Consider the following 22624-nt stretch of genomic DNA (forward strand, 5'->3'; position numbering starts at 1 on the left):
CCCAAACTAAGCCTAACTCACATCACCACAATTAACTATAAGCCCACAAACCCAACATAACTATAAGTCCAATCCAAACAAAGGCCACAATTGATCTATTTGTCATGCACGTCGACATGAGTTAAGGGGGTTGTATCCAATTCATACTTATAAAGATTTTTTTTAAGTGAGTGACTTTCATAGAGTTGATAAATTCTTAAATACTTTAATAGAGTTGATAAAGTCACTAGTAAATTGGCAAGACTTTTGCTCTTAACAATTAGTCTTAAAAGTATGGAAAAGTCATTCATTTAATAAGCTTTTTAAAAGTCATTAACTTTTTGGATACCACCAAACTTTTAAATACTCTTTAAAAGTCATAACTGGATACCACCAAACTTTTAAATACTTTTTAAAAGTCACAATTGAATACCACTAGACTTTTATATACTCTTTAAAAGTTTAAATTGAATACCTCTAGACTTTTAAACTCTATAAAAGTCATTAAAAGTTTGAATTGGATACACCCCTGTATTTTTCGTACTATGAAGAAAATCATCGCTTATTATATTAACTTTTTTGTTTTGGATCTATATGTTTTAGTCTTGATGTGTGGGTATCATCGTCCACAAAATCCAAACAAAGGCCGCAATTGATCTATTTGTCATGCACGTCGACGTGAGTTAATATTTTTCGTACTATGAAGAAAATCACCTCGCTTATTATATCAACTTTTTTGTTTTGGATCTATATGTTTTAGTCTTGATGTGTGATATCATCGTCCTTCGTGGCAGAGCCGGCGAGGAAAGTATATGCCCAAAATGAGTATGTTCAACGTCAACTTATCTTAAATTCCCCATCAACTTCCTTACTGGAGAGCCATTTCTTTCAGCAGATGGAGACAGAATCAAAGAAAAGTGTGTTGTTCAACCACGCCACGCACCCTAGGTAGCCATTGTTTAAACTTTAAAGCATAAAGCAAGTGCATTATGCATACATACAAAAAATGATGAAAGCAATAACTTGTATTCAGAACTGATGATGCCCTTCCTAAAATCATATCCTATCCTTTTTGCTGTTGATGATAACATAATAATAAAAAAGACTAACGCCAAAACGCACAGCACCACTATGATGCCATCCCATCTACTCAATCATCATCATCATCCTTAAACCTTGGTTTATAAAATGCACAGTATATGGGCGAAAGCATTCCCCAGTCCAGTATGCCACATTAGACACTTCGAACAGTTGTCCCCATTAAAATTTACATCTTAAAATTCCACAAGTATGGGAAAATCCAGTCCAGCAGACAGAAAATGCTGCAAATTTTCAGACGGCTTGGGATTTCTGGCGCTTCGTGTACTGGAGAATAGGCTCCTTGACCTGCGCAGAAGAGGGAAGAGATAGGTACAAGATATTAGAAACATGGCATTGGTTTTTATTAGCCGTTGTGCTGATGATGAAATTTACAGCAAACCGCATTCTACGGTGAGTGGGGTTCGAATCATAATCATACACACCGTGCTTGTTTTCCTGGAACGCTTGTCTTGGGTGGACCTGCTACTGCATATCACTCTCTCCCCTTCATCACAGTAATCGGAGTTGCCATTTGCTCTGATGTTCTCATTGCCTGGCACAAAGCTCTCTCTTGAAGTCACAGGCTGCAAAGTTTAGAAACAAAATTCAATTTTAAACGGTTAAAAATTTCAAGAGAAAAATAACATGAATTGGAAATTTGGAAGGGTGGAAAGCTTCACTACTAGACTAACCTGAGCCCTGCTTGTTGGAGTGTTTGCATGGTCCTTTGCCTTTGAAGTAGTCTGCTCACTCCTCATGGGACTATTTTGATGACCGTTAGATCTTATTCTCATGCGTGTGAGATCTGATCCAATGGAATGGAGGGCACCGCATGTGGACGTGTCCCGGTAATTGCTTCCTGATAACAAAAGCAGTTTCAAGGTGTAACGAGCTAAATCCCAAGAAAGAAACTAGAGCCTTAAATTCATTTTTATGCATGGAAAAAAAATCTAATGTTCTTTTACCCATAGTATGGTCTAGATGTTTGGACTTGTTATTTGGTTCAATATTGTCCACATCCTGTCAATGTAAAGAATCAAAGAAATAATGTAAACAGAAATAGAAAAAAAAAAAAATTGTCAAGGAAATAAATAGACTGTATCTGAAAAAAGAAGCAGAGACATGTTTACAAATATACCATTGCATCAATATTCAGAGCTTTCTTGACTTCAGTCAGCTTTTTCTGGGTAGTATCAGAATGGATCACACGCTTTCCTGGTTTAGAAAACAAATGACAATGGTAAGCCGGACATAATTTTATCATGCATAAGTATATGCTAAGTACAAAGCTTTTAAGCTGGCAGCAACTACAGCACGCACCTAGCCTTCGGTTGCCTTTGGCTTCAACAAAACCTTCCCGTGTCATTTTATCAATGAACTTGCGGACAGTAGTCTGATTTGCTTCCCCTCCAAGCTTGTTCTGAAGCTTCGCAACTGTCACGTACTGCATCGGAAGAGCATGATACAGCGCCTGAGATAGACAAATGACAATAGAGTCAGGTAACATAAAATTGAGAACCCTGCACAATCTTGGTTTAATGAGCTTAGGACCACAGGAAAGTTGTTGGGTGTTACAAATAATTTTATGAATTAGCAGCAGTTTTTCAAAATCCTAATACGTTATGTCAAGACAAGAATTGGAATTACCTTCATGTACATGAGATCATTAACCTTTGGTGTCTTGTCAGCAACTGGGACTATTTGACCATCCATTTCTTCTTTCACCAGAGTGAACTCATAATCAGACTTCTGCAATGTAAAATTGCCACCAGGAAAAAGACTTTGACTTAAAAGCAAGAAAATATGGACTTTAAACTGAAATAAGGAGAAAAAACTAAAGCAACCTTCTGCCCGTTAATAGTGTAAGTGTCCCCTCCAGTTTTTGATAGAACACCTTCCTTAACAAGATTGTCCATAATGTCTGTAATCCAGCCAAAAAGGATTGAAAAGTAGTTAATATTGTTATAAACCTCCTAAAATAAGTGAGAACGCAAACCGGCAGCTCTAAGTGCATTCTTGAGTTTACCTTCAGTCAGAACCTGCAGCATATAATAATGCAGAGATTGAGTCAGTGGATTATATGCTAACAATATATAATACTAAGAGGGTAAGGAGCATGCAAAAGTAACACTTCTGCTGTCTTTCCAATTGTACCAACAGTCATTTTTGGCACAGTTGTTCTTCAAGCAGATAATTGAACTGTTGAAATACTTACCACTGAAATGTCCGGAAAATTCGAGAGAACATCAGTAAGTTCAACAGTGTCAGTGTGGCGGCTACTGATCCAGTCCTTTATCCGGGAAGATTGTTGTTCATCTTCCACTGAATCCTGAGTGTCATCTACAGAGCATAAAAAAGATGATTAGCCTAATATAGCTGTACAGGAAATAGCCTCAGCCAGAAATAGCTAATCAGTCCGCTCAGTTTTCAAGTTCAAATTCAACTCTCACTCTCATTGTTATGTGAAAATTGGTCTGCTAACTTGGAAAAGTGTCATTGTCTTATTACCTTCATCAACCATGCTGTTATCTTCTTGTGGTGCACTGCTATCTTCCTGTGGTTGTTGCTTATCTGACAAAAGAACCATTGTTACTTCCACTAACTCAGACCAACAGCTAAGCAAGTGGAATTACAGTAAAAAGCTATACTATGCAAAAGATGCAGACCCTCACCACCTACAGGCGCAACTATATATCGATCCTCTTGTGACTGGTTAACCTGAAAGTGGTAACAACATATATCATGTTTCCTGTGCAAATTATTTTCTGAAGGAAATACTGAAATCAATTACCATCTTTAAGCTCATTTGAAGCTCTGAATCCAAAGAAGATATAAAATGTGTTAATAAGATCAGGTTACCTCACTGTCAGATTCAGAGTAATCATCCCTTTGCATGGAATCAGCTCCTAAACTCACTTCATCATCTTGAATATCATCATTTTCATCCTCACAAGGATCAAGGACGCTCTTTACCTGTATAAATAATAAGTAAAACTAACCTACTCTGCCATATGAATCGTACATTTTAATATCCAGCAATTGCAAAGAAAATCACAATTCCTTACCTTCAAAGCTAATACAAGATGCTTACTGTTTACATTCCCAACCTCCATTTTCAAAGGATTTTTGGTCCACGAATTACGAGCTTCTTCCTCTGAGCAGGTTCTGAAGAATGGAGGCTCATACTCTGCTGGCTGCAATGCCAGATAATTGTGGTAATCTTTTTGCAAACAAAAAGAAAGTAATAAACAGCAGATGAAACTGAATTAGGAGAAAGCAATTTAAAAGGGTGTACCGTCACATCATCATAGTACAGGAGTTTCATCAGTATGGTCCGCTGGAACAGAAACAAAATCAAACAGTTTGTTGTCAAACCAATACAGATAAAGTCTCCAGAACATTGCATAATGGCTAAAAAAACCAATTTTTTCTTTACCTCTTCGGGCATCCTATCCAGAGTTCTCATCAGTTGAACCAGTGTGCGGACCATTTTACAAGCAGAACTCCTGGACATTATTAACGTGGTCCACAAATTCAGAAATTGGCCAAACAAGAACAGGATGAGAATAAAATCTGGAACTAGTTTTCATCGTAGTAACCTCATCTGGTTGGGAGTAATTTCTGCAGTGGAGTTACACTTGAATGTTCTGCCCTCTTTCTTGTTCCCAGAGCGACTGATATTCATCGAAACCTCCTGACTTTCAGAATTTGAATAACTGAAAGAAACTGCAGGTGAAGACCAATTAGAATAAATCAATTTTTTGAAAATGAGGAGGGAAAAAAAATGTATAGACGCAAAAAATTCCCACTCTAAATTCAACCAGCATTGAACATTATCACATTTTACCATCTACGTTTCTGGCTTAGGTTTAATTAATCAGATTTTATCAAGTGACTTTGATGATTAACTTTCGTTATAGCCTTACACGTATATTCCTCAATCATTGGCCCTTCAATTGTTTCGCACACGCAGAACAAAAGCGTTTTCAGGTACTTCTTCTGCAATGCATCGTATACACCTACAAAAAGAAACATAAATTCATAACCAAACAAGAAAATTAAAACCGAAACCTCATTCAAAATTTCAAACCAGTGAGCTAAGATAAAAATTAAGAAATTAATAATCAGTGAGTTCAAGAATCTGTACCTTTCTCCATCCAATCAATAAGTCTGCGAGACTCTGCGTCCATTGGCATTAGCTTTTTGATCTTCATCTCTGATGAAGATGTCAACATTTCAAAGAAAATCACCAACCGACAATTACAATTATAGCAAAATAAATTCTGATTATCAAACAAAATTTACCTAAAGCTGGAACAGACTTATCATTGAAATACTTCTCCGGGAAGAGGCCTCTGATGTAACTGATATTGAATATAGCAATCCGAAGCAGGTTCCTCGTCTGAGCTCAAATCAAATGAAATAGAATAATCAGAATCAATTCATATAACTACTGTGAATTTCGTCATCACAGTCGCACAAAGTTTAATTCATAGTAATACGATTGAGATTATATAATTTTAACGCGTTTCTAAAATTCAATATGCTATGCTACGACATAAGACTATGTGCTTAAAATTTCTGGAACAAGAACAGTTAGCTTCAGATCCATTTACGAATCATCAAGTATTCGTCAAAGCTTACATCATCAGAGTCTGTTTCAGATACGATTTATATTTGAACGATTCGAACTGAAATTTTTCAAAATTTAGCAAAAATTCATATCAAACTTCAACAGGAGAGAGAGAGAGAGAGAGAGAGAGAGAGACAGAGACAGAGAGACAGAGAGAGACAGAGAGATTTAAACGAAGGTAAACGAAAATTGAACGAAAACAGATCAGATTTACATAAATGAAATAGTATCAGCTCGAAACTTCAGAAGAATTTCAAACAATTCAGATTTCTATCACTGCGATCTTTTTCCTAATTGATTAGCGATCGAAGGTTACCAGAAGAAGCGAGTCCTGCTCGGTAATCTCCGCTTCCTTCACTTTCTGTGCGACAACCTGAGGAAAACGAAGATGTTGCAGGGAGATTAAGCGTGATTGTAACAATCGGTAAGAGCATATTGACGAAGATCATCAAGTAGAAAATGTATAGCTCAGAGAGCTTTCTCTCACCATTGTTTCAGCGTTCTCAGAGAAAATTGAAAATCAGAGAGAGAGAGAGAGAGAGGGAGAGGGAGTGAGGGAGTGAGGGAGTGAGGGAGTGAGAGCTATGCGTTTGCTTATATAAGGGGCTTACTTGACGAAAATTTGAAATGAAACAAATGAGGAAAGAGGCGGGAGGCTGTGAAAATTTACAAGTTACTTGCGATAGGGGTTTACGGAGAGCATGCGAAATGCGTTGAGCTTGAGAGAGTCGGTTGGAGTTCTACATGTGCCCCAAAACCAAAATCGGAGTTGTTACGGTTCGTCACTAATTAGTTGCAATCTGACAATTAGGGCGCCAATTCCAACGGTAACACCTGTTTAGTTGCCTCCGCAATCACACATATTAATTTAATTCCATCTTAACTGGGCCTCGCAATTTTTTCCTTGTTGGATTCGAATTTTAATGAAATAAATAAGTTCATTTTAATTGAAAATAATTTGCTTGTTGCAATTTTTTCTAGTTTGAAAAAAATAATCATACATGGAAATACAAATAAAATACACGAATAATGTGTATGATTTCAAAATATTCGGAAAAAATGTGTATTACTCGTGACATACGTATGGAAAATTCAGAAGGGTATGGAGGAAGTATTTTTCATTAGTGACAACAATTGATTATTTATTGAATTTAATAAATGAATTGGCTGTAAAATCAACATCAAGTTTAAATTTTCAAAGATTTTTTTGAGTTCCAGAACATGAACAAGTAAGAATTCATTTAGAGGATCAATTAAAAAATTTAACTTTTTTATTCGATGCAATTAGAACTGTTCCGAACGATAAAACAATAATAAAAAAAATCTATCAAAAATACTTCCTTACGTATATGATAAGCGAGCCTACCAACTAGGTTTTTGTTCAATGACTTAGTTAAAGATAAAATCAAAACACATAAAGAGGAGAGAGCATCAACTTTGTGTCAAATTAAACTTACCATTTTTTTTATGGTAACTAGTAACTACAATCTTTTTGTTGTTGTTGCTCTAATCATTTGAAATATGCGGAGAGAAAAAGATACTCTACTCTTCTTCCTCTGCTCATTGTAGTTCAGTCAGTGGAGATCGCTTTCTTTGTGGGTGTGAATAACACAATCTGATGTTGGGTATGAGACGCAGGTGGCCACGTACCCTTTCTCCATCTGCATCTCATCGAGGAACACTCCTTCCGATTGATCCACCGACCCTGAAACCATGAGCCCGGTACAAGTAGAGCATGCCCCTGACCTGCACAAGTGAGGCAACTTCAGCCCTGCGCTTTCAGCTGACTCAAGAATGTGAACATCTTCAGGGGCATCAAACTCAGCCCCCTCACCATTTGGCCCCAACAGCTTCACTTTGTAAACTGCCATTGCTGATACACAGAAAGAGGAAGAAGCTTTCAGCCCTAATGCTTTAGAACTGCTCCTCGATACAGAGCCATGCAAACGAGGACCCATAACAAAGGATGAGGATCTGCACGGTTTTGCAGTTCTCATGGAACATACGGTTGAAAGTCTTGCTGTCAAGACATTCAACTTCGTCATTTTAACTCCGGTATAGGGTGGCTTTTCCGAGCAAAGTTCGAAGAGAAATGTTGCTCTTCACTTGGGTTTATTCGCGTGTGAATGTTGTATATAAAGTACTGTAGAGGAAACTGAAGTTGTTGGAGGCCAGTGTTGTGGCACTTGAAATCGGGAACATGGCAGCATCACGAAATGTTCATGATCTAATGTCACTTACGGCTCTTAATTTCCATTAACAACTAACTAGACCATCAACTGAATAACACTTTTCGCAAATTTTCCCTTCTTTTTTGTTTAATTAAATATCTCAACTCAACAAAAACACACGTGTTTTTGTTGTTGCTAGGGAAGCTTGGCTTCATCCATTAACATTCAACAATGAATACTAACAAAAGATACTGATAACAACAAAGCCTTCAATTCTTTTGACAAAATGAGATTTCTTCAACAAAGAACAATATTCCACCTCTTAACACTTCAAATTTGTATATAACTTTTAAATTATCCGGAATCTTTATTTGTAGGCTAATTTTTTATCAAGAGTTTATGTGTCTTCCTTGTATTTGACCCATGTTACACCCAGATCAGATCGTCTTTCTCAATGAAAGCACATAATTCACAACAGAACATTGTTTCCAGTAGCAAATCTAAAAATACAGGAAAACACTCAGAATAGCTTTCACACTGTAAAACCGGTCATTCACATCGAAGGCTCACCTTTCAAAAGGATCACCTCTGCATGAGTTCAGGGGATAAACAGCAGCAGCTACTCTCTCCCTAAGGTTGAATTTGTTTGCAATTAGTGGCCGAACGTCTTCTACTCCAACCAAGCTCTCCAAAAATGGAAGTAATAAAAGTAATTCTTTATCAGAACGATCATCAAACCAGCTCTCAATTGGTATTCCATTGTCTACTTGGAATCCAAATGCCTGAAAGAAAGCCAGTGTACAAAATTGTTATATCTAAAGAGAACAGAGTCAATACTTCTGAAGAAAGGACAAACTCTCAGCTATCTCATTAACACTGGTCTAAGCATGCATTAATCAAGATCTTAGAAAGGACTGACTGTACTTCAATTCCAAAGCAGGCAAAGGAACATATTAATGATACACGTGAATGGTTGAAAGATAAGCCATTGACTCGAAAAATCTTGCTCCTATGAATTTCAACATAACACTACAAAGAGCTTCCGTCAACTCACTTTTATCCAGAAGCTCACTGATCTAAGGACAACCAAAGATACTCAAAGAACTATGCCAAATGCCAAAATACCCACTTAGACACATTATATTAAATTGATCACCTTAAGGGTAAGGGTAAGTGCACACAAGTCATGACAGCTATTTGGGGAGTGCAGGAAAGTTGGGAATAGTATACCTGTGGAGAGTTGTCGACTATGATAACACGTGACAAATCACGACCAAGAACTGACAAATCTTTGAGGTAATTCCCCTCCACAAAAACACAGGAATCACGAAAAACACGATGGCGAAATATCTTCCTTTTTGGGTCCAGCACATTTAGAAGCTGCTCTGCATAAATACTTTGACTAGCCGTAAAGATTATGATCTCAAAAAGAGTGGAAACTCTGTCCAGAAAATCTCTGAGATGAGGACGGCATCGAACGTATACTGTGTGCTGCTGGAGATTAAAATTTACAGGAAAAGTGAAGTCTGCGTCATCACAAGGTTCTAGTGTGGAGTGTACCAAAGTTTCTGCCAGATCAAAACCAGTCTCAGCATACAAGTCTAACCAAAGGTTCAATCAATACCTCAGAAAACAAGAGCAGATAGTAACCAAGGACTGAATGTTGTACCATATAAAGAATTTAATGAGATAAAACCAATGCATGCAAATCTCCCAAAAAAACATGCACATTTGGCACCCTTTACAAGGAAAAAATGAAAAGAAAAATATTTGACTACAGTTTAATTAGATATTTTGTCAGAATACAAAAGGCTAGGAGAAGATGCTCCTGCACTGATCCTAATTCCAACCAATATAGCTACAATTATTATGCAACGACAGTTCAAATGGAGAAGACTAATGGCTCATGTTCACTCCATTAGTAAATTTATCAAAAAGACAGGTGAAAAATGGAAAATTACTGAAATATGTTTAATTTTGATTCTCATCATCATGATGACCAAAGCAAAACATGCTACAAGGAAATTACTGTCTCCGGACACATCCAGGCTATTTTGGCAAAACAAAAGGAACAAAGAACGAGCTTAATGCACATCCTATCACATATCAACAGTTAGTTTCATGAACAATGAGAGGTGTAGTTCAAAAGCTTTCCTATGTCGAGAGTTATGCAAATAATAATATAGAAACCTGATACTACAATTTTCCATTACTCTCACCATCCAAGTCCAAAACAAGACTAGTAGGAGGGCAACTCCGTGTCTGTTTAGGCAGAAGCGTCGGCCGAAAAGTTGGGACAAGAGAGGACAAATCAGGTAAGTTCTTGATGAATAAGTAAGGATCAAAGTCATCAATCTCGTCAAACTCGTCATCATCTGTGTATAAATCAGTTGACATGGGCTGTTGACCATGCTCATCTACACATTCCAACTTAGAATTTTTCATAGCAAGATATATGGCTGAGACTTCAGAAGAAATACTGGCTGCTTCCACAACTGCATTACAACGAGAGTACATGTTATTTATGCCACATATCACAAGGGTTTGTGCATTCTATTTTGCTACATAGATTTGTGTTTGATTTCATTTGTATTACCAGGATATGTTATATTTACTGAAGATAATGTGTTCTCATAGTAACTCTTCTCATCTCTAACCAAGGATTCGGAAGTCTCTTGAACAACATGACCATTCAGCACATCAACTCTCAAGTACTTTATTTCACATTCTTGATGGAAATTGTGGTCTTCATTTCTAAAGAATTTAACAAAATCAACTAGGAAAAAGAAAAAAGGTAAAGATCATATACAATCTTGAAAATCCAAAACACTACTAGATGACATATTTCTAACCATTAATAGAGGAGAAGGAAAGAAACACAATTACATCACCATCAATGTAAAATAAATAAATAAAAATATTGTTTCATCTACCTTCATTAGCAGGTTCCCCATCGGTGTGCTTAGATATGTGAAAGGAAGGAGAAAATATAGTTCCCAGCATGCAATCAGCAGTTTCCTCTTTACAACCCTGCAGTAGGATTTGTACAACTTGAGAAATCTTTCAACACTAAATGCTCAGGCAACGTTCTGTTTCTTTTCTGTTTTTTTTTTCTTCTTAATTTTTATTCTAGGAGGAGGGCGAGGTGTGAAACATATTGCATATAACACGTTATTGGTTTTATAGACAACATAACTAAGCTGAGCATGGCATAGCTAGTTAATTACCTTATTCTCTATGCAATCATCACTTAAAGCATCATGCTCCAAACAAGTCTCAGCAGTCACATCACGCATCGAGTCATAATTCATAGTTGAAATGGTTGCTGTAACAGGCTCCCCATTCTTTTTATGAGTGCCACCTGAAAGTTGTGATAGGAAGATGACAGTTAAAGTCAGTAACTGGACATGTTCTAAAAATATAAGGTTAGAAGGTCTAAACAAAAATTTCTTAATGTTTAGTATATCACCTTGTAAGTGTTGATGCAAAATTCAATATTATTAGAAGCATAACTAAGTAAATCACACATGATAAAAGAAAATAATCATACGGGTAGAATCTTAAAAACAAAAATATAAAGACAAGAAAGAGTTTCAGACTTGACATAATGATACTAATAGAACCAGACATGAATAACACAAGAAGTCAATACTACAGTAAGGTACTCTATACAAGCATGAGGAACTTTTCTCGACATTATTGTTTAAACCAGTAAGAAGGTACCGTACCAACTCTCTGCTTTCTTGTTGAAGATGTAATTAGATCTGCAACCTTCTTTTCCACAAGTTGCACATTGTCATAGGCTTTCTTCTGAGCTCTTGTAACCTTGGGACTAGCATGCTCTCTAGCAGCAGTTCTTCCAGAACTTTTCTTCTTTGTTTGCATTTTGACCTTGGATTAAACTACTTAATTTTGAGAAGGCTGCAAGTACCGATTTGGCTTCTTTATAAAAAAATAATAATAATAAATTCAGAAATCAGCTAAAGAATGAATCTTCCTATAGTGTATAGGCCAATCAACTTCTATTTATAATTTTAATAGATCACATTTGCAAACTTGGGACAAATGAAAAAAGTAGCCTTCCAAAGTCTGTACATCTAGTGCAACATACATACATACATTATTAAAATAAAACTTCAACGGTGTTGGACAGCACTTGGAGAAACCGAATAATTAATCAGCAACCAGAATGCCCCCAAACTAAGCTCAATTACATAGGGGAACAGGTAAGCCATTAATTATCAGTTCCAACTCCAAGTAAAACTTAAACCCTAGAAAGCCATTATCAAAATCACTAGCTGAAGCATAAAACCATCCATAACTACATCAAATCAATTAACTCACTTCAATTATCAAGCACAAACACAACTTTGGCTTCGAGCATGCAAAACATCAAGTCCATAAATAACACCCACGCTCGCCAAAATAATCAACCAAACCCTAAAATTTGGTTCCAAAAATGCACCTCAACAACCAAAAGCTACAACTCAAGCTAAAACAAAAGCATAGTTGAACTCAACTATCCATACCTGAGTTAAAATCAAGCTGGAAGATGAGAAACCAGCAATGGAAATCACTATTCCTGTACCCAAATAGTGAGTCGGGAAAGAGAAAAATGAGAAAGATCGTGGTGATTGAAGCTTGAGCATATATGAAAACCCTAAGTTTGTTTCACCGGCTGAAACAGGAGCTTTTGGATTTGGAAGGTTTTCCCTCCAAGGGCGTACTGAAAAGAGAGGGAAAATTCGGAGGGATCGAAAATTTTATTTTGTCTGAACAGAAGGATGAGAAGATAAATTACTATCCCCAAATTTTCTCTGAATTTTTGAAATTTTTTGATCTTTCGATGACTTTCTTACGAGGGTGTCTAATAGAGACTTCTGGACTCGTCGATGAGGGTGTTGGTTCATACTCGCTCTACGATCATTGACACGTGCTATGTTTTTTGTTCTGAACGGTGAGGATCAAGCTTGTGGCTCACTTTGTTTCGTAAAGACGGATGTGAAGGTAGGGAAAGTGTATTTTTCGCTTTCTTGCTGAAATTTTGAAGAGGGAGCCATTTTCTTTCCAGATATATTTGTCTTAATTTCATTTACAGAGACACATCATGTTCCGGAATTTCTAAACTTGACCCACAGTCTTTGGATATTCAATTGTGGCCCTACCTTTCCCACAAAGAATTTTATTTTTTCTTTTTTATTCTAAATTATTCTAAATAATCTAATTTACAGAATGAGGGATTCGAACTTAAATACAAATGAACGAATTCATTAACATGACCAATTAGCCTACTACATATGCAAATTTGGATCATCTTTAATTGCCTTTAGTTTAAACAAATTTTTGTTCTTTATTATTTACCAAACTCATTCCCCAAAAAGAAATCATATGACTTTTCATATAAGTTAATAGTAGTATAATTTCATTGGTGAAGAGTACGTGGCTAGAGGCTCGTATTCAGAGGCAACCAAATTAGTCATAGCTATCAATTAAGGAATACTTTTTCTAATTGATTTTAGGGAAATTTGTATAAATATCATCTGAGCTTTTAAGTATGTGCATTATTACCACTTGAATTTTAATTTTTTTTTTTTAACCACTTGAACTTTCTAGAGTGTTGCAATTCACTATTTATGTATAACTCTGTTAAAATTTCTGTTAAGTATAAGGGTATTTTCGTTCATTCACTATAACTAAAAATAATTTAAAGATAACATAATTTTAAAAAGTAAAAACAAAAAGAAAGTTAACTTAATTATCAAGAATTTAATTTGAAACTCATCACTAACCAAGAATGTTCTTGGTCGTATCATACTGCACAACCCCCAGAATTGGTCCTTGATTGTGTCTCAATTTTACTAATTTGGGTCCCTTGATATTGTGAAATAGCCTATTTCAAATCCCTCAATATTAAGTCATGATATAATTCTATAAATATAAATTGCAGAACTTGGTAATAATGTATGCGGTGAGTTTGCTCTTCAATTTCGACACTCCATGAATAGCTACGATTCCAACACACCTGCAAATATAGTGAGAGAATGGTTGTAGAGAGGGTTCTAAGTGATGGTATAGAAGAAAAAGAGGGGAGATTGAGGTTCTACATATGTTGATATTAAATGGAGGTAGGAGAAAGTGTGGTATAATTAGGTTAACTTTCTTTTTCTCTTTTGTCAATTTTGTTTGTTTAAATAATTCTTTTTAGGTACATGGAATTTACAAAAATATCCTTAAAGTTAACGAAAACTTTAACAGAGTTAGACATAGATGGTGAATTGCAATACTTTACAAAGTTTAGGTGGTTAAAAATAAAAATTAAAAGTTTAGGGTTGTAATAACGCACATGTCTAAAAGTTCAAATGGTATTTATGCAAATTTTTCTTAATTTTAATTACAATATAATATTATTATTATTGCTACTCGCACATGTCTAAAAGTTCAAGTAATTACAATATAATATTATTATTATTGCTACATGTAACAAATATCACGTATTATTTCTTAATCAAACATACCGTATGTATTTTATATTTATTATAAACATTTTTTTTCATTTCATAACAACATTTATAGAAAATATCACAACTAAATTAAGAGCAAGATTGTATGATTAGGCCAATTGGCCAAAAGGAAAAGAAAGAACAATAACTAGAGCTATAACAGAATGCAGCCGTAATTTTTCGGTGGCTTGTATAAATTTCAAAAGTTAGAGGACTGTTGAAAAAAAAAGTTTTATAAAGTTTCCTCGTGGAGAGAATCTTTTTGAAATTTTGAAAGTTTAACCTCATATCGCGAGGAGCACGGATGCTCCACCCACCCCTCAAAATACAATGAAGCATTGCACGTGTCTGCCACGGCTGGCAATAAAGGGGCCCATGAAACAGCGACCTACTTTCATCTTTGGGCCAACGGATTGAGGCCTAAATTAATTTGGGTTGGGTTCAGTAATAAAGAATACAAATACCAGATTTAATTAAGTTCTGCTCAAGTATTGAGCCGGCCCATTAAGGCTTCGGCAACAAGGATGGACCAAAGAGGCGCTGACCTATGCTGCAGCCCACCTCATTCCATATCAATAAAATGAATTTTTCTTATAAAAAAAAAATACAAGGATTTTCAGATAAAATTCACACGGATACTTCTTCTGGCATTCCTACTTTCTGGAAATCACAGTCTAACATGTATGCAAAAATAATTCATAAACAACACAAAAAGATAAATTCTCTAAACACATGTCAAACTGTGATTGGCAAAAAAGTAAGAGTTTCCACTTCTATGGAAGAAGGCAAATAGGAGCGGTCCTATAACAAGGGCAAGGTAGGCAGCCACCAACTCCATTTTTTTCCAAAAAAAAAAAATTCTATATATAATCATACCTATTCCTACCCAGCCCATATGATGATATGAAACATACAAACCTCATGCATACCCAAACACATAAATAAATAAAAAATAATTTAAAGCAACCCACATATCAAAGCCCAGTCCACTCAAACTTTTTTTTTGAAAAAAAGGAAAACAATAGAAGAAATACAAGCAGCGAGCCCTTTTGGCTGGCATAGCCGACAGTCCCCATCTCTTCTTTTCCTTGGCAGCTTTGGCAGTAACTTCTCTCTTTGGGCTGATTATGACTTCTCTCTTGGCAACATCTTCTCCAATCTAGGCAAACAAGTATCATTCTCATTCTCTCCTCTTTAATTATCTTCTCATATTGGATTTTTCTTAAAATAAATGTATATATCTTAATTTTAATTTGAAATTAAGTATTTTAGGGTTTAATTAGGAATGAATTATAATTTGGGGATTTTGTTGAAATTAATTAGGTTTTTTATTTTAGAAATTTTGTTGAGATGTTTGATTTGATGTTGGTATTGTTGAGATGTTTGATTTGTTGTTAGTATGTTAATATTTGATTAGAGACATTGATGCTATTATGAGAATGTTTGATTAAATACTTATCTTTTAATAAAAAGAATGACGGGTCATCATCTAGTACAACGCCTCTCATTTGTAATGAGTAAAATTTTGCCGACTCTCCCATTGTTGAGTCTCAAGTTGAAAGAGTTGAGATCCAAAGAGTCGATAGTGATCAAGATTTTTTTTTGTTAAGTTTTTATTTATGTATAGAGATGTATATTTGAGAATAAAACTCATTACGTCCCTCTGACTAGCTTTGCGTACTTGACTTTTGAATTCTGGATCCGCCATTAAAGGCAAGTATTTTCCTATTCGGACTCCAGCTCACCTCACTTCTTCATCAATGGTTTTTCTTCAGCGCAATGTTGTACTTTGACATCGTTCGACTAGTACGTTAAACTAGTACGTGGTACTTTACCACTTCAAGAAGCATAGACATTACTACTGTCCGCACATAGAAGTTTGGCAGGCCTTGAAGAAGATATAATATTGAAAGAGTACGTACAATCTTATAAATTACTGTATAAGTTGGGGACTGTATAAATAGCACTACCCTAAGATATATATACTATTCTTTCCCATTTTATTGTAGGACCACAAACAAACTCGTGCATGCAGATATATATATAGTGATGAACTTTTTTCTTCAATTATTTTTGTCTTTCTCTTAATGTATGAAAAAAAAAACACCCCACGTACGCACTCAGATACTGCTAGTAATTTCTCACAAGATTTGTCAATAAATAAATTAAACAAAATTTCATGTTTAATGGATGGATCAGTATGCCTGCAATCTGTTCGATAAAATGTACCAGATAAGTTTCTCTTTCTCTCCGTTTATAATATTGTACAATAAGTCATTATTGAAGCGCATATTGGCCACTTGCTTAGCCTTTATTTTCCCGCTGGTGCCATGCGCGCATGCATGCATGGTTTGTTTTCACCCTTAATTAATTTAGTATTCCCTTACGCATTGGAAATCAACTCAACTCGGCGAATGAGGAAACATATGCTATAGAAAAGTGTATCCAAGTTCAACATTCTTCTACATCTTCTTATTATGGATGGATCAGTAAAAGCATCTATTCATGAGCATAAACGTACTCATCTCAATCATATGACTATTTAGAATCCTAGGGCTATATTGGACATGATTAATTATATATAAAGACGGTCTAGGATAGGCTTTGTCTTGAACTAGGTCATGTCCTATGCTGATAGGATACTGAACTAAGAGGGGTGGATAGTGCTAAGTAGGAGGAGATATATGTCGGTTATCGTTCGATCTCTCTTTTTCTTTTTCTTTTATTTCTTTTTTAGGTAAACACTCTCTTTTATGTCTATCATGATGATGGATTGATAGTGAATCAACTTGATCATAAATTTCAATTAGCAACGTACGTACCAAAATTCTTTACAACAATCTCAGCTTTTGTTTTCATCTTAAATTACGTGACTTGCACGATAGTGAATCCTTTTAATTAACATCAAATCATAGAGACAACTCAAAACATCCAATAACTCTACCATCTTCACAAAGCAAGAGCTCTTAAATAATAAAAATGCTATATAAATGGGGATGGGGGGGCCAGTTCAATTTGTGGAGCATCAACATGCCAATTATAAGTTATACATATACAATATGTGCGAAGGAAAGGTGGGTTAAAGCGATTTGCCTTTGAAGAAAAGCTAAAGATTGGGATCTAAAAAAGCCAAAACTTTAGGATATGCCTTAAAATATCTTAGCCATTGTGTATCGTGGGGTTTCCAATATTTCTCTCATCATATGAACGAGAAGAAGAGACATTTTGTTTCGTCATCGATCCGTACCAATGATGCAAAACCTCAAAACGCTTTGATGAATTTGCAAAAAATAGAATGCCTTTGGGGTTAAGCTTGGAGATAGTGACATAAACCCATAATTTTCTTTCTGTTTTTGGAAACTATACTAATAATAATAATTCATCATTTCCTTGCACAAACAAACTGCACCATTAGGCATATATAATTATAGTGCTATATTAATAAAATAAATAACTTTAACAATATTATTTCAGGTTAAAGTATATAATTAATGATCATGAGAATAAACAAGTGCTTGCTTCCAATTGCAAATTCATTGACAAGGACAAGCAAAATGAGCACGTTCAGTATTATGGTGATGCTATTGTTGTGCATTAATTATAATTATTCACTAAATTAGCTTTGGCTTAATGGTGGTGGTGGGGCAAATTAATTCTTATAGCAGCACAACTCAACTCAATATATATACTAGGTGCTGCTTTATTTCTAGGTAATGACTAGGTGCTTTCTTTAGTTTTTGATGGATTTTAATGACTCTTTCTTTACTCCACTATAACTATATTTTGGAAAGCGATTTTGATGTAATATAATCCTCTTAACCATATAACTTCCTCCTTATTTTCTTTTGTTTATGAATTTCTATAAAATATTATGTACTAGATGCATTTTGAGGGCTACCGTTCATTATTTTTCTATGATTAGGTCTATTATATTTTGTTCTCAATGAAACTGTCGAGTTTGTTTGTAAGGTAAATCCAGCCCAGTCTATTTTTTAACAATATATAGCATCAACGTTGATATTTATGTGCGTGGGAACTAATAATGGATGGATATTTGAAAGAAAATATGACATGAAGCTCTATGAATTAATATACAGGTGAAGTTGAAACTTTGATAGATGGAATTATAGATTATTATAAATAAACCTAATCCTAGGCATGTATTTATAAAAAAACCCACACACTATTTAAACATAGAAACACACCCAAAATCAACCCCAAAATCAACAATTGTATATTTTTTGGGTGTGTTTATAAATGAGTTTTGAGTGTGTGTAATGATGGGTTTTGGGTGTGTTTATAAAGTGTTTTGGGTGTTGGATTTTTTTATAATTTCAGCCCCCATTTTGGGTGTTTTAGTGAAACCCCCATAGAATTACAGAAATTCAACCCGCTATAGCTTTTATAAATAGTCAAAACATTATATATATATATATATATATATATATATATATATATATATCTTACAGTTTTCATGAGCCAAAGATTACGTATACACTTTCTGATGAGGTTTGAGATCACTTGAGTCTTTTCCTAACCCCACTTCCTGCCCACAAATACATTATGCAAACCAAGCCCCACATCCTTAGTCACACCATATTAATTAATGTACAATTTTCGCAAATCTTAATTAATCACTGCATGCATATTATATTATATTATATTATAGCACCCTTATTGATCATAGGCAGACTAGCTTAGCTAGCTTTGCATCATTGGCTCATCATGCCACGAGGGACGACACGACATGCGAGTGGCTCCTTCATCTCCAGAGACAGCCTCAAACACTCCGAAAGGTCCACCGCCTCTGCCGGAAACCACTTGAATTGGTGCAAAAGCCTAGCAAGCCACAAGTGGACGGTGGCTAAGCCCAACGCTTTGCCCGGGCACACTCTCCGGCCAGACCCGAATGGGGCAAGCCTAAGATCCGAGCCCATTATAGACACGTCCTCCTCGATGAACCTCTCGGGCCTGAACTCCGAGGGATCCTTCCAGATAGACGGATCGTGGGTTATGGCCCACATGTTAACCATTGCGGTTGTGCCAGCTGGGATGAAGACCTTGTCTACGTGGACATCATGGACCGCGAGGCGGGCCCATGATAGCAATGGGCCTGGAGGGTGCATTCGGAGAACTTCCTTGACTATGGCCTGTAGATAAGGCAGGTTCGGAAGGTCTGAATCTCGCACGTGCCTGTTATTCCCCACGTGCGTGTCCAGCTCCTGGTGTGCTTTGGCTTGTATGTCTGGGTGCAAAACTATCCTCGCCATAATCCACTCCAGAAGTATAGCAACCGTGTCCGTTCCTCGAAATATCATTTCCTGGATAATGTCAAAAGAAAATGGAAAAAAAGGTAAAGACAATGAAGATATCAAAAACATTATTATATTGTGCATGTCCACCACCAAGAATCTTAAGTTCCATGAAAAAATGGTAAATAGAAGGAGATCAACGTGGAGAGCACAAAGGAGAAAATATAATATGGTGTTAGTGATCCGAGGTGTATGGATCATGGATTCCCAGAAACTCGTACTCGATATGATTTAATGAAAGTGGATGATAAACTAATAACCAATAATAATTAATTAATCCCAAAAGAATAATATTAGCTAGCCTGAGCAGGTCTCCATGATATTACTGTGGTCACGTCTGAGTTGAAGTTAATTACTGGAAAATAATTGAGAATCTTGTGGTCAAATACCAAGTTACAGTCTTACAGACAAGCTTAGCTAATAGCTATGGTGTTATGTCATGAGGATTCTATACATCCAAATCTTGGAAAGTTTATGTAAACTCCTTTTCCCTGTTGCTGAGAGTGACTGAATGAGTCGGCATGTTTTGGGTTGTCAAAAAATCATATGAACTATTGGGAAAAATATCCCAGCTAAAGGTTGAAGATTACAGAGGCATCTGTCAAACAACATCTGTCAAACAAAATGAAAAAACTATATAAAAAAAACAAAGAGAATAATAAATATTTATATGTATATGTATGTGAATTCCCAAAGAGAAAACTTATATATAATAACTTATTTGTACCACATTATCATTTGTAACCCTAACCCTTTGAGGCTCAAAATCTGAGAAAGAATTAAAGAATTAGGAAGTTGAGAGAGAGAAAGAGAGAGAGAGAGAGAGAGAGAGAGAGAGAGAGAGAGATTGCTCACCCACAAAACAGCAACCATGTCTGAATCAGTTAATTTATCCTCTTGGGGCAAAGCAAGTAAGGCACTCAGAAAGTCATTGCCAGCACTGAAATCCCCTGCTCTTTTTCTCTCCCTCACAATTTGGCCCACGACACAGTTAACCTCAGCCGCCAATTTGTGACACTTTCTCCTCACACCATAAAAGTCTAAAAACCTCAGAGGAAAATAATCCTCCAAATTAGACCTAGAAATCAACTCATAACCTTGTTTCACCATATCATGCAACATTAACGTTAGATTAGAAGTTGAACTACCCTCCTTTTCTTCTAACCCAAAATAATTAGTGCCAAAAACACTCTCTATTATGTTACTCAAAGAACCCTTTTGCAATATTGCTTTCAATCCCACAACCCTATTTTCTTTCATCTCATCCCAAATTTCCACTATCATTTCATTGGCCACTTTCTGCCTCAGGGCTTCTAGGCCTCCGATTCTCCTTGGTGAGAACATATGGACCGCTGCTATCCTGCGCAGGTGGCGCCAGTATGTCCCAGAAGGAGCAAACCCAATGGCACGCTCAAACATTAGCAACTTAGCCGACTGCTTAATCGGACGGTCAGAAAAAGAAGACCCTCCTAGGATTTCCCTAGCAGTGTCCGGATGGCTGCTGATGATGACACGTGTTGTGCCTAGGCTGAATGCCATGAGCCTGGTTGCCTTGAGTGAAGTTGCCATAGTGGACAGTTTCTGATGGGCAAGAGAGCCCATTTGATGGGGCAAGAACCCCAGCACAGGCCACCCAACAGGACCTCTGAGCTTTGACCCTTTTGGGGAGTTTTGGTAATTTGACCATGCAAAGCCTCCAGGGACAAGCCAGTGGTTGAGGAAGAAGAATAGAGGGAGAGTGAGAGCAGTTGAGAATAGGGTTTGGTGTAAAATTGTTGTTGCTCCAAACCAAAAGACTAAGATGGAAAGGTTGGCGACCATGAAGAGTTTCATTATTTGAAGTGATGGGGGGACTAGGTAGGAAACAATAGAGGAATAAAAAAGCCAATGGAATTGCCTAGAAATGGAAATTTGGCGTGAGGATGGCATGTGGGTTCATTAGTATATATAGTACCGTGTAAAGTTATCTGGGTTAAGGGTTTGTTAACCATGGTTAAGGCATACGCACGCCAAGCACCCCTTGTGATCCTTTTGAAGATTTTTATTGTGCAAAATGTTAAATTTATATGATTCATTTTTCAAAATTGTCACTCTTTAGAATTTTGTGTAGAATTTTGGTGGTGTTCTTGTTTGTGTGGCATATGGCTGTTGTACACGATCTTGAAATTAAAATAAAACTCGCCAAATATTTTTATTTTTATTTGTTTATACAAGCAATATCAAGAAAGGAGGAATCAAACCTAGAACTTTGAATTTGTGAATAAATACTCTTAACCATTAGAGCTACATGCCCCTTAATTGAGTCCGGTTTTCTTGTTACCAAAGTTCCTGTGCCCCCATGTTTCCTCCTTAGTTTTGTGACATGTGGCACACAACTTAATAGGAGTTTAACTCTGTTAACTCTCTTTTAGTAATTTTTTTCTTTGATTAAAACAATTAAAATATATTATATTAGAATACATGTTTGATAAAAACACTGTAGGTAGTTTCATCATCTACGCTACACTTCAACCCCTACAGACGTAAAAACACTGCAAAAATCAGCCACTTCATCTTCTCCACTCCACGAAACTCAGCCCTGCATATGGTTTGTTTTTCTAGTTCGCTTGTTGGCTCTTGGTTCATCAGGTAAGCACACTCTACTCTTCATGTTTTTTTCTTCTGCTTTTTGATTGCTGGTTTTTCAACATCTTATGAAAAACTTATAAATATATAACTTGCGACAATCATATACCCAATATGCCATTCATTTGAATCAAATTCATTTGGTTTCAATTGTGATGACTTTTCATTTTCATCTACAGTAACAACTAATATAAAATATATTAATTTTTCTTGAAACACTGTTTTTCCGATGTTTTGGTTTTCATCTATGTCCATTTTCTAGTTTCATCAATAACTAATATGAACATATGATTGTACAATACTTAGCTCTGTTTAATTTTTATT

General features: G+C 35.9%; 3 protein-coding genes and 1 pseudogene across 6 annotated transcripts; all 4 read right to left on the reverse strand.

Annotated features, from left to right (window-relative positions):
• Nucleotides 1–788: 788 nt before the first annotated feature.
• Nucleotides 789–6599, reverse strand: ASY1 (DNA-binding HORMA family protein). The gene is made up of 22 exons (XM_021973382.2): nucleotides 6180–6599; nucleotides 6009–6065; nucleotides 5365–5461; nucleotides 5207–5275; nucleotides 4986–5078; nucleotides 4659–4785; nucleotides 4496–4565; nucleotides 4355–4396; nucleotides 4125–4253; nucleotides 3919–4032; nucleotides 3732–3777; nucleotides 3568–3630; nucleotides 3275–3399; nucleotides 3086–3098; nucleotides 2904–2980; nucleotides 2707–2808; nucleotides 2380–2530; nucleotides 2198–2274; nucleotides 2025–2079; nucleotides 1752–1918; nucleotides 1503–1643; nucleotides 789–1365 (listed from the first exon to the last, which is right to left on the reverse strand). Exons 1-22 carry the CDS (start codon nucleotides 6180–6182, stop codon nucleotides 1312–1314), a joined length of 1872 nt encoding a protein of 623 aa, XP_021829074.1. The 5' UTR covers nucleotides 6183–6599; the 3' UTR covers nucleotides 789–1311.
• A 667-nt stretch (nucleotides 6600–7266) lies between these two features.
• On the reverse strand, nucleotides 7267–7737 carry LOC110769461 (ferredoxin, root R-B2 pseudogene; annotated as a pseudogene).
• Nucleotides 7738–8118: 381 nt separating this feature from the next.
• On the reverse strand, nucleotides 8119–12878 carry SSP5 (SCP1-like small phosphatase 5). 4 transcript variants are annotated; one of them, XM_021973392.2, is made up of 8 exons: nucleotides 12393–12878; nucleotides 11592–11754; nucleotides 11091–11224; nucleotides 10797–10893; nucleotides 10460–10639; nucleotides 10083–10358; nucleotides 9094–9431; nucleotides 8119–8645 (listed from the first exon to the last, which is right to left on the reverse strand). In XM_021973392.2, exons 1-8 carry the CDS (start codon nucleotides 12510–12512, stop codon nucleotides 8430–8432), a joined length of 1524 nt encoding a protein of 507 aa, XP_021829084.2. In that variant the 5' UTR covers nucleotides 12513–12878; the 3' UTR covers nucleotides 8119–8429. The 4 variants fall into 4 exon arrangements, with proteins under 4 accessions (XP_021829084.2, XP_021829099.2, XP_021829091.2 ...); XM_021973407.2 differs by having other exon boundaries at nucleotides 11592–11805; XM_021973399.2 differs by having other exon boundaries at nucleotides 11592–11784; nucleotides 12393–12877.
• A 5649-nt stretch (nucleotides 12879–18527) lies between these two features.
• On the reverse strand, nucleotides 18528–21572 carry LOC110769283 (cytochrome P450 78A5-like). Its single transcript, XM_021973230.2, has 2 exons — nucleotides 20531–21572; nucleotides 18528–19684 (listed from the first exon to the last, which is right to left on the reverse strand). Exons 1-2 carry the CDS (start codon nucleotides 21506–21508, stop codon nucleotides 19076–19078), a joined length of 1587 nt encoding a protein of 528 aa, XP_021828922.1. The 5' UTR covers nucleotides 21509–21572; the 3' UTR covers nucleotides 18528–19075.
• Between the last annotated feature and the right edge of the window lie 1052 nt (nucleotides 21573–22624).

This window comes from Prunus avium, chromosome 1, assembly GCF_965620075.1.
Source record: "Prunus avium chromosome 1, drPruAviu1.hap1.1, whole genome shotgun sequence".
In the NCBI taxonomy this organism is placed as follows: Eukaryota; Viridiplantae; Streptophyta; class Magnoliopsida; order Rosales; family Rosaceae; genus Prunus; species Prunus avium.

Bases quoted from the DNA above. Each gene is read 5' to 3' on its own strand.
- LOC110769283 (XM_021973230.2), bottom strand. From the start codon at position 21,508: ATGAAACTCTTCATGGTCGCCAACCTTTCCATCTTAGTCTTTTGGTTT. The intron at 19,685-20,530 runs GTGAGCAATCTC...GACATTATCCAG, and splicing joins ACATGGTTGCTGTTTTGTGG to GAAATGATATTTCGAGGAAC.
- SSP5 (XM_021973392.2), bottom strand. From the start codon at position 12,512: ATGCTCAAGCTTCAATCACCACGATCTTTCTCATTTTTCTCTTTCCCG. The intron at 10,359-10,459 runs GTAATACAAATG...GTTGTAATGCAG, and splicing joins AGTAAATATAACATATCCTG to TTGTGGAAGCAGCCAGTATT. The intron at 8,646-9,093 runs GTATACTATTCC...GCTTTCTTTCAG, and splicing joins TAGTCGACAACTCTCCACAG to GCATTTGGATTCCAAGTAGA.
- ASY1 (XM_021973382.2), bottom strand. The intron at 4,254-4,354 runs GTACACCCTTTT...CTGGCATTGCAG, and splicing joins TGTACTATGATGATGTGACG to CCAGCAGAGTATGAGCCTCC. The intron at 3,778-3,918 runs GTAACCTGATCT...TACCACTTTCAG, and splicing joins ACTCTGAATCTGACAGTGAG to GTTAACCAGTCACAAGAGGA.